The sequence below is a fragment of the Asparagus officinalis genome, chromosome 8 (genome assembly GCF_001876935.1).
Source record: "Asparagus officinalis chromosome 8, Aspof.V1, whole genome shotgun sequence".
Taxonomy (NCBI): domain Eukaryota; kingdom Viridiplantae; phylum Streptophyta; class Magnoliopsida; order Asparagales; family Asparagaceae; genus Asparagus; species Asparagus officinalis.
In genome coordinates this window covers 106,055,449-106,066,150 of record NC_033801.1, presented here as the reverse complement: position 1 = coordinate 106,066,150, position 10,702 = coordinate 106,055,449, and the positions used below count along the sequence as shown (strand labels likewise).

At 35.6% G+C, this 10,702-nt stretch overlaps 1 protein-coding gene across 1 annotated transcript in view; it reads left to right on the top strand.

Moving 5' to 3' along the window:
• LOC109820223 overlaps positions 2,417-10,702 on the top strand; it is a 13,634-nt gene continuing 5,348 nt past the window's right edge. Inside the window, exons 1-6 of the mRNA XM_020386335.1 lie at positions 2,417-2,779; positions 5,438-5,777; positions 8,566-8,763; positions 8,924-9,196; positions 9,489-9,591; positions 10,085-10,203. Coding sequence (XP_020241924.1) covers positions 5,472-5,777; positions 8,566-8,763; positions 8,924-9,196; positions 9,489-9,591; positions 10,085-10,203 — 999 coding nt within the window. The 5' untranslated portion in view covers positions 2,417-2,779; positions 5,438-5,471. The remainder of the gene's footprint in view (positions 2,780-5,437; positions 5,778-8,565; positions 8,764-8,923; positions 9,197-9,488; positions 9,592-10,084; positions 10,204-10,702) is intronic.

Here is a 10,702-nt window from a genome sequence, read left to right as displayed (position 1 = left end):
AGGCGGTGGTGGTGGCGGCGGAGGGGAGGGGGTTGCCAACAAGAGATCATCATCACCAACCCACACAAAAAAAACTCCATAAATTCTTGATTAGTTCCTCCTCCAATCTTGGACGACAACCGAAACCCATCTCAGAGAAAGAAAAGGGGAAACAAAAAAAAACTCTAATTAATAATGAATCAAAATATCTACGGATACTCCCTCCAACAAATGAGCATCGTAACACAGCGTTGAACAATGTAGAACTTGGCTCTCTGCTCCTTCACCAACGAAGCACACCTCCTCGTAAAAAACCTCTAATGAGATGCCATCCCCCTCCCTTTCCTGCTCGCCATCACCATGCTTGATGATGATGATCTCTTGCTGCTGTTTTTTGGTGCTTTATCATTTTTCTTATGCCTTACTTGCCATTCAGATATTGGGTCCATGGATTGTTCATGTTTCATTCCCCAACTATGGCAATTGTTGTTGATCTGTGGTCTTGTTCATGTTTCATTCCCCAACTATGGCAATTGTTGTTGATCTGTGGTCTTATCATTGAACATACAGTTTGTGAACTACTTTAGAAACGAACTATGGCAATTGTTGTTGATCTGTGGTCTTATCATTGAACATACAGTTTGTGAACTACTTTAGAAACGCTGACATTGAACATATATGCAGGTCATGAACTATTTATGTGAAACACAACATAGTTTAGATGACTTATATTTCATGTTTCTTTATGAATTAGTCTAAATAAGTGTAGCATTTGTGAATGAAAACAATCTCCATCCTTTGACCTAGAGGGATTCTCACTTTGCTTCAGAATCTTCAGGTTGTTTGTACAAAGCATAACCCAACAAACTTTTTGGTGAAAATTGATTCATGTGAGCATGTTAACTCTCATATGTTTATGTTAACTTCCAAGTGTATATGTTAACTTTTAGGTGTATATGTTAATTTTCACGTAAACATGTTAATTGTCAGCTATATATGTTTGAACATATTAACTGTCAGCTGTATATGTTAACTTTCATCTGCATATGTTAATTTTCTTATGAACATGTTATATTGCAACTTTGCATGCTAACTATCAGCTGAATATGTTAACTTTTAGCATAATATGTTAACTTTCACTGTTATATGTCAGCTTTCTTTATAACATGATAACATGCAACTGAATATGTTAACTTGTCAAATATATGGTAGCTTTTCATTTGAACCTGTTAAATATATGTTGTATCAAAACAAAGCATAAATATATGGTAACAAAAATACCAAAAATACCAAAAATACAATAAGAATAATAAATGACAAGCTTGCTGTAACATTTGTCATCCACATCAACTGTTTACACAACTAAATTAATACACACAATAATCTTAGTATCCAAATTAAGGCCTTCAACATTGCAGAAGTTATCATCCACTTTATTTTCGCGCTCTCCACTGGCTTCATCTTCATGACATACTCCATACAACACTAGTACAACCCAAAAGACCATGAGATGATATACATTTACATTTACATATAATTCCACTATTCTGCTAATTTAGTTTCGATCAATAAAATTCATGTCTACAAACTTAAATGTAATAGCTCGAAACTCGACCTCAAGTCTTCGAGGTGAAGGAGAGTAAGTAAAAAACCATCAAGTTGCTACTCACAGATCTTATGCTAGAAGGAAACTGTTGTCTGATTCATAATCCAGAATTCACTTTGTTCAACACTCAGTTGTTGTTCTTTTCCTGCTGGCTGTTCCCAACTGGAGGGGAAAAATGGAAAATAAAATAAGTTAACTTATGCCATAATGAACTTGTAACCATAATGAGCAATGGGACGGGATGTCTGGTAGTCAACATAACATGAGATCACCATCCTCTCAAGTTTCCATTTGCTCAGGTAAAGGGAAGACAAAGCATAATGGTCAGAATATAAATCAATTAAGAATTAAGCTTACCGCTAATGAAGACCAACCATTGTGTCCAGTGGAGGAGGGAGGAGGCGCGGTAGGCGCGGGCGATGATGCGGAAGATGGAGTGGTAGGCGGAGCGGGTGTGGCGGTAGGGGTGAGAGCGCTGGTGGCTGGCCCAGTCGAAGAACTTGAGGCGGAGGAGGAGGAGGTCGGGGACGGGGCAGGAGGAGGGGGGGGGGTGTGGGCCAAGGTCTGGAGGACAAGGGACTCGGAGAGGCAGAGGTTGAGGGAGAAGAGAGAGAGAGAGAGAGAGAGAGAGAGAGAGAGAGAGAGAGAGAGAGAGGGCATTTTAGGGTATTCGTAAACAAATCTCAATGTGTTGTCTTGAAAAAGAAAAAAAGGAGCTAAAACATAACAAGCTTATCTATTAGGAGCTTTGGCGAGAAAAAAAAACGAGGGGGCCTAGTGACATCCCTTTTATTTTTTGGGCTAGATACATTTTCCCCCAAAATCTAATATACGATCTAAATCTAGTAATAAATTTACCACTATAAAGGGCGGTTTAGTAAAGCGCCTCGACATGCTATTCCTGTCGTAAACGAAAATCTTACCCATCGAGTTACACGAATCAATTTCAATCCGATTTAATCGACTAAAACCCATTTTCTAAATTTGATTTCGCTCACTTCTTTTTCGTGCAAACGCTTCGCTTCGAATTTCCTCACTCTAATTTCTCATTGTTAACATCACAAACCCTCAATCTAGGGTTTTTTTTGCCTTCTTTCTTTTTTGGGTGATTTTAGGCTTAGGGTTCTTTGATATCGAAAGCGGTCGGAATCGTGAAGGATATCCATTCTGATGATTTTTCGGCGATTTGGAAAGGTTTGATCTGTTCTCTTTGATTTGTATTGAATTATCTCCAAATTATGAGATCTAGTAATTTACAGGCAGAAAGAAGTTTGTGATTGTGGTTGTGATTGATTTTCCTTTTACCTTCATGTCAAGATTCTATTTACGAAGCATTCCTATGATTTTTATTCATAATCTTATTTTCTTGAGTTGTATTGGAAAATTTTTCTTTAAACCCCGTGGCGAATTGTCAGTCTAAAAAAACCATTCTTCATAAGCTCATAGATTAGTGAATCCAAGTGTAAATCATATGCATATTCTTTTATGAAGTATGAATAAAAAAATGTTGGCTTGGTGATGGTTTGTCTGTTATGGGTTGGTTTGTGGTGGTGACTAGTTAGGACAAAAAGAGAGGAGAAACATCTGTCTATAGTAATCATGTATGGATATTCTCTGAAACTAATGCTAACTGATTTGTTTTTTTTTTTCATTGCTAGATTTGATAATAATTTTCTTGGTTTCATATTCACGTCCTACTATGTGAGATATCTAAGTACTTCAATTTTAGGACCATTGGAATGGAATTCCCTAATTTATTGAAAAGTCAGGGTGACCTGTTTATGTCGTACATCCGGAGTATCAATGTGTAGCAAGGATGCTTGATTCCTTTTTGTAAACATTTATACTTCAAGATAAAGTGATTTGCATTACTATAGGTCTCCATGGGTTAAGCTGGAAAATGGTGATTTTGCATATAGGTGGTCTATTTTTTGGGGGGGATCCGGGGTGGGTTGATGGCTTGGTGCTTAAAACTTTCTTAGCATGTAAAACTTTCTTGTACGTGGTTCATGGATTTTGACATAACTACTTGTTCTGTCCTTGGCAAATAATGCAGCACTATACTGAGAGGGTGACAAGTTGTGTGTACTGAAAATTTTTAGGAAATTCACTGGCAGACATAACGAGAACTGTAAGATGTGAACTTTGGAGTTTACGAGCATAGGTGTTCTTGAGGCATCGAGCTTGTCCGGTCCAACAAGGGACGTCATGATAGGATTATGAAACTTTAGACATCTTGCTTGACATGAGGAGATTTTCACATTCCTCTCTTGTTCCTTCTCGTGTTTGTCACCTATAGATGTGTGGTGGGATTATTTTACCCTTTTCTATAATTTCTAAATTATGCTTGAATATATTATTTTATATAGGTTGTATGTTTTATTTATTTATTTTGTATCCCTTTGAGGTGTCAAAATAAATATCCGTGGCGAATTTAAATAATGACTTGAATCCTTTACTATTGAGATCATATTTTATTAATTTCAATTTGTCTAAATACATTTTTAGTATATGTGCTAGAATTATAAGTATTATTAGGGCAACAGAAATTGAAATATCCCTTTCAGGTGTCAAATAAATGTTTACGCACCTTTGAATGCCTTTTTTTAAAATATCTTTATTCTTATATTTTCTTTTTCTGATAATTAAAGAAAAAAAAATCATATCACTATAAATTTAACATGTAACTATTATTACAAGCATTACTTGTTTGCAACTTTGCATACCCTAATAACTTTAGGATGTGCTTTTGGCTACGATCTTACTGGTTGATTAGAATTTACCAATTTTGGGATCATGGAGAGTCAATAGCTCAATTGGGACATGGATTGGCACCTCTTGAAGTATAACTAATTGCTCCCTGTTTGCTTATCTTATACACCAGAAACGACTCAAATATGAGTAGGGAAAACTCAAAAATACAGAAAACAGAATATTGAGGTCTTAGAAATTATAGTGTCAAAACAATAGATATTATTAAGCTTTTGAAATATAATACCCTAAACTTTGAGCAAATATTCACAGAAGATATTCATAAATGAGTATTTTTTATTTTTTTATTTTACTTATATTTTGTGTAAGTAACATGCACCTAGTGCACGTCTAAATCAACTTGTCTAGACAACGAATAAAGAAATTCTCTTACCAAACTCATTTCCTCTCATGCTGCTCTTATCTATCCATTATTGTTAAGGGTAAGGAATGTTCCTCTTTCCCCTTTAAATTAGGATTCATTGAACTGTGACCACAAGCTTTTAAAGAGATTTAGATTTCACTTATCGGTTCTCTCACGTGTTAGGTTTTTCGCTGTCATTTCCATTTAAGTTTAGTTTTCTTTTCTACATTTTTTGATAGATTTGTGAGCTCTGACTAGTCATTTATTTGTTCTTGTCAGTTTGAAGATTTTCTTCTTAATTTCTAATGAAGTAAATTATTTTTGTTGGAAAGATTTTCCAGTTTGAACCTTTTTGTCTGTAATTTCATTATAAAGAACTGATTCTTCCTCATCTGTCTTCCTTTTAAGGCAAGCCAACATTTTGTGTGCTCAATTTCAAGTTATTTATTTCTACTATTTCAGGAAAAAAACTCATCTTGCTCTTTTTTCAAGCTATTTTTTACAGTGACTGTAGGTATGCTTAATTTATTTTGAATGACAACAAAACAGTTGGTAGATTTTCCAATTTGAAACTTATTTAATATGCGGTTTTGTTACAATTGATCTTTACATGTTTTTCTTGTCCTTTTTAAGCTATATGTTTTGGGGTCAAATTCCAAGTTATTTATCACTATCACCTATTTCAGATGGAACCTCATGTTATTGATCACTATCATGTTTTTTGGTCGTTTTTCCAGTGAACTTTGTGATCGTTGAATTAATTTGGAGGCAATGGCAACAGCAACAATGGCGACTGCGGCAGGAGCTGCCGCGCTTCTTTATTACACACTGAACAAGAAACTGCAAGTTGACCACTCTCAGTCAGAAGAAGATTGTGAGAAGAAAGGAGATGAGTCTTCAAAACCTTTACTTTCCACAAGGAAACCGGTCTCACAAAGGCCTGTCCGAGCTCCGGCTACATGGTTAGAAACCATCTCGACGTTGTCAGAGACTTTAAGGTTCACCTACTCTGAGACTTTGGGCAAATGGCCCATCGGGGATTTAGCTTTTGGCATTAATTTTCTCCTCAAGAGGCAGGTTAGAACTTAGAAGCTGTGTTGTTTTTTCAGACTTGAGTTTTTTTGTTAAAGCATGTGAGTGTGTTGAGTATTTTTTCTGAGTCAGTTACACTCTAGCAGATTATGTGATAACTTTAAATTGCAGTATATTTGCTACTTGCGTTGATTATTTGTTGAAAACTATTAATGAATTATTTCTGATGTTTTCAGACACATGAGCCATAATTTTCTGACTATCTTGTTTGTTTTTCGGACATTTAGATGTGATTAACCAAATTAGTTGTACTCAGTTCAGTCAGCCATAGTAAAGTAGGCGTATGGTCTCATTATGTATCAGGATAGGGAATTAGAGAGCCTCATGTACACCTTCAGTGGTCTTAATTAATCCTTCAAACACATGCTACTTAATGCAAGTCATTTTAAATGAGTGTGGAGCATTTGCATCCTTACAGCAGTAAAGAATTGTCAAAAACTTTAAGGTTCACCTACTATGAGACTGGGCAAATGGCTTATCGGGGATTTAGCTTTTGGCATTAATTTTCTCCTTGAGAGGCAGGTTAGAACTTAGAAGCTATGGTGTTTTTTTAGACTTGAGTTTTTGTTAAAGTACGGGAGTGTATTGACAATAGTTACATGGAACCCGTTTCATTCCGGTTCACAGGACGGGTATGGGAACGTGGTAAGCCACTCATTAGGAATCAGATACGAGGGGGTAGGCTTATATGATATGCCTAGAAACGTGGTATGTTTTAGGTTCGTTCTTAAATGCTAGTTGACATCAGGAATGGTAAAAGAACCTCAAGAATCATGTTGCAATTAAGATGTGCATACCATCATTGCGCACCCTTAATTGCACACATTGCATTGTGTCTTGCGCACGTGCATTTAAAGGTGACTTTGCATCTAGTATACTTGTAAGTGGTACGCCAATTTTAGGGAACCGGTTTGTGTATCAGAGGAATTAGTTCGCAAATGTACTGGGAATCGGTTCGCAGGAACTGCACGACGGTTCGGAAGACACAATAGAGTATATGAGCCGATGACTTTCCTGTAACCAAATATGCACGTTAATTAAATGTAAAATGAAACCTTGATCCATGATCCTAAAACGAGCTTTGTGAAAAAAATAGAACAAAGAAACAAACTCCACAAAAAAAAGTATTAAGTATTTTATATGAAAAAAATTAAAATTCATAATTAGCTTTCTAATTTTCTATTATATACTTTGAAAAACTTTAAGCACACCTGAAAAAAAAATTTACAACGTACCACTAACCGAAATTGTGTACCGAAGCAAGCTACCCCCGAATGAATTCAAATTTTCTAAGTGGCGGATTGCGTACCCGAATTCGTATCGTGACCCGCTACGTACCGCGTACTATGTAACTATGATGCATACTTTAATTGCTTAATTCCTCACTTTTTTGTTGTTTATTCTTTTAAGAAGAGTTATTTTTTTAATGTTTTAAGTGGTTTGAATTTTAAATTAGGTCACTAGAGTTAGTGAATCGGGTTGTGTTCCACGCGAATCTGGGACGATTGGACCCGGGTCGCGGTTCTCTCTATAGCGGACCATGTTCATGACTTCTATGGTATTGAGTCCTTTTTCTGAGTCAGTTAAATTCTACAACATTATGTGATAACTTTAATTTGCAGTATATTTGCTACTAGCATTAATTGTTTGTTGAAAACTATTAATGAATCATTTATGATGTTTTTGGACGCATGAGCCATAATTTTCTGACAATCTTGTTTGTTTTTTGGACATATAGATGTGATTAACCAAATTAGTTCTACTCAGTTCAGTCAGCCCATAGGGAAGTAGGCTTATGGTCTCATTTATGTCTCAGGATAGGGAATCAGCAAGCCTTATGTACCCCTTCAATGGTCTTACTTAATCCTTCAAAAACATGCTACTTATTGCAAGTCATTTTAAATGAATTAGGAGCATTTGCATCCTTACAGCAGTAAAGAAGTGTAGCTAATATGACAATGAAGTACACGATTCTGTTAATTCCACTTAATCATTCATTTACTGTTTAATCTGCACTGCTTAACAACTGTAGTGAGGTAAAAATCCTTGCATATTGTTTGTTTTTACTGAGTTTTGGTAATACTTAGAAGAGTCAATTGTGTCCATTGTATTATTTCCTTTCTCTTTTTTTTTTTGTTTTTGATAAATCTCTAGTCGAATGTATCCCTAAAGTGGCCTTCTCCATCGTCCTTGAGGCTTCATGGTGGTATATTTTTAAATGGGAATTGTACATAAAATAACTGAAGCAAGAATTATATTTAAGGCAGAAATAATGTATAATCACACTCACTGGCAAATAATATTTGATTCATGACATGCATCACATGTTACCTTGAAGCATTTGGACCTTTTCTTCTTTAATTTAATTACAAAGATAGGAGAGTAAAGAAGTGAGCCATTACCATTCCAACATTCCATACTCTGAACTATTAGCAATCAAGGAAACTGTCTTTTTATTTTTCTATTTTCTAGTTTACTAACTTTTAGCACTTATGCCTTTGGGTTTCATTTCTTTTGAGTATTAGCTTGGAAGCGAATTGATCGATGTAGGGTAGGACTTCTGCATGGGACTTCTATAGTCGAGCAGTGTATAACAGGCACAACACTATTTGGAAGTTAATTTTTAATGTTATGCTTTTATTTATATCTGGTTAAGTTACCTTTTAGATCTGAGTTGAAGGCTCAAACTTCTGGATGTGTAAATATCATGTCATTTATTAATCTTGTATTATTATTACTATTATTAATTCTCTGTTTGTTCTTTTCTTGGCAGGGAAATTTAGATGTTGCTAGCATATATGCTGGAGAAGACAGCATACCACTTAAAGGAACACAAACCATTGATGAATTGAAGTATCTGTTAAATTTGTTGACTCTGTGCTGGCATTTCTCAAAGAAACCATTCCCATTATTTCTGGAGACAACTGGTTATGCTACAGAAGATGTTCTGCTTCAGGAACCTAAAGCAGGGGTGAGTGAAGTTTCCAATTGATTCGCATCCAAAATCCCTTTGGCCATTTAATATTATCGCAAGTAGTTAAGATGGAAAATGTTGAAATTATTGCTTGAATAAGCTATGTTTTTCTATTACCTTTTCTTCTGAGATCTGAGTTTTTTCAATATGTGTGCAGATTTTGAAGCCAGCATTTACCATTCTTGTTGACAAAAGTACAAAGTGTATCTTGCTATTGATTCGGGGAACTCACAGCATTAGAGATACTCTGACTGCAGCAACTGGTGCGGTTGTACCATTCCATCATACAGTTGTACATGAAGGTGGTGTAAGTGATTTAATTCTGGGGTACGCTCACTGTGGAATGGTTGCAGCGGCTAGATGGATAGCAAAGCTTGCAACCCCTTGTCTCGTGAAAGCATTGCACGACTATCCTGATTATAAACTGAAGGTGAATCCTATACCTGGATTTGCCATTACCTGTATATTAGCTGTTTCTCTGTCAAAGAGATTTTAGGACTATTTTGGGGTTTTCTTAATTCTTTTGCAAACTATTTGTTTATTCTTAATAACACCTAAATTCATTTTGGTACAACTTCTAAGTTTATTCTATTCTAGATTTCTGAAAATCATTTTTTTTATTTTTTATTATAATTTTGAGCACTGTCTTCTGATATAATTTCATTATGCATTCTAGTATTTTATTAACCTTACTAACATCTTATTCTTGAAATATTACTTAGATTGTCGGTCATTCTCTTGGTGGAGGCACTGCAGCAATTTTAACGTACGTCTTGCGTGAACATCAGGAGTTTGCCACCACCACGTGTGTTACATTTGCTCCAGGTTTGATTCCTCTTAACATTTTAGTGTCAAATGTTTCCAAGTTAAGGTACCTGTATGCATGCAGGAGCATATTTGACATCAGAATTATGGCTGGTATATGTTCAAGTCTGTTGAGAACTAGGTGTTGCCATCATTTCGATATTGAAATGTGAATCATGTTATAGTGGTGACATCTGGAGTCAGGCCAACATTTTGGTGTGATAAGATAGTGCCAGAGCTAGTTTGTTTTATAACAGTGGCTATCGTTAACGAAATATGCATGTGGGCCCCATCATTAACTATTTGCTTGTTCTGTCAAGGTGGCAAATTACGGCAATTTATTTACTATTCAGTTAAAATGAGCCAGGCTCTTCATCAGTTGAGTTACAATAGCTCTTCTGAGCATTTTATTATTAGGGTTTGTACTATATGTTTGTCATTCATATGTCAATTATATTGCATGCTGTGTTTGTGCTGTCCATGAGCAGTGATAATGGTATATATTTACATGCAGGTGCCTGTATGACATGGGAGTTGGCTGAATCGGGTGTGCCCTTTGTCACTTCAGTTATCAATGGTGCTGATCTGGTTCCCACTTTTTCAGCTGCTTCGGTAGATGACCTACGTTCAGAGGTGATCCATTTGCATGCCTTTACTTTCTTTACTTATATTTTTTTACAAGATACCTTCTTCGAGTAATCTTTATGCTTAGTATCTCCTTCGGTCTTGTGGCTGCTTGACCTGGAATCTTACTGTGGCCACAGATGCATGTCTCTAAGTAAAAGAAAAAGATCAATGTTGATGTGTCTGTTTCTTCAATATTGGATAATTTTTGTGAATTTCAGTCTATATATTGTTAATTATTCATCTAAGGCTTGCATATATTCCTCAAATTTTATTTGTTGCATAGTGGCATCTAATCTCAGACCTTCCTGAGGTGTGATCTGTTGATTACTGGAATCTTAGGTATTATGAACTGCAGAAACTGCTTAAAGCCTAGTAAGAATTGTTATATAGATTCAATAACTCTATTAGTTATATAACAATTTTTACAGAAAATTTTACAACTTACGTTATCTCTAAAATTTCTGGAATACTCGTCATAGATGAAGGAAACAAGTCATGTGCTACC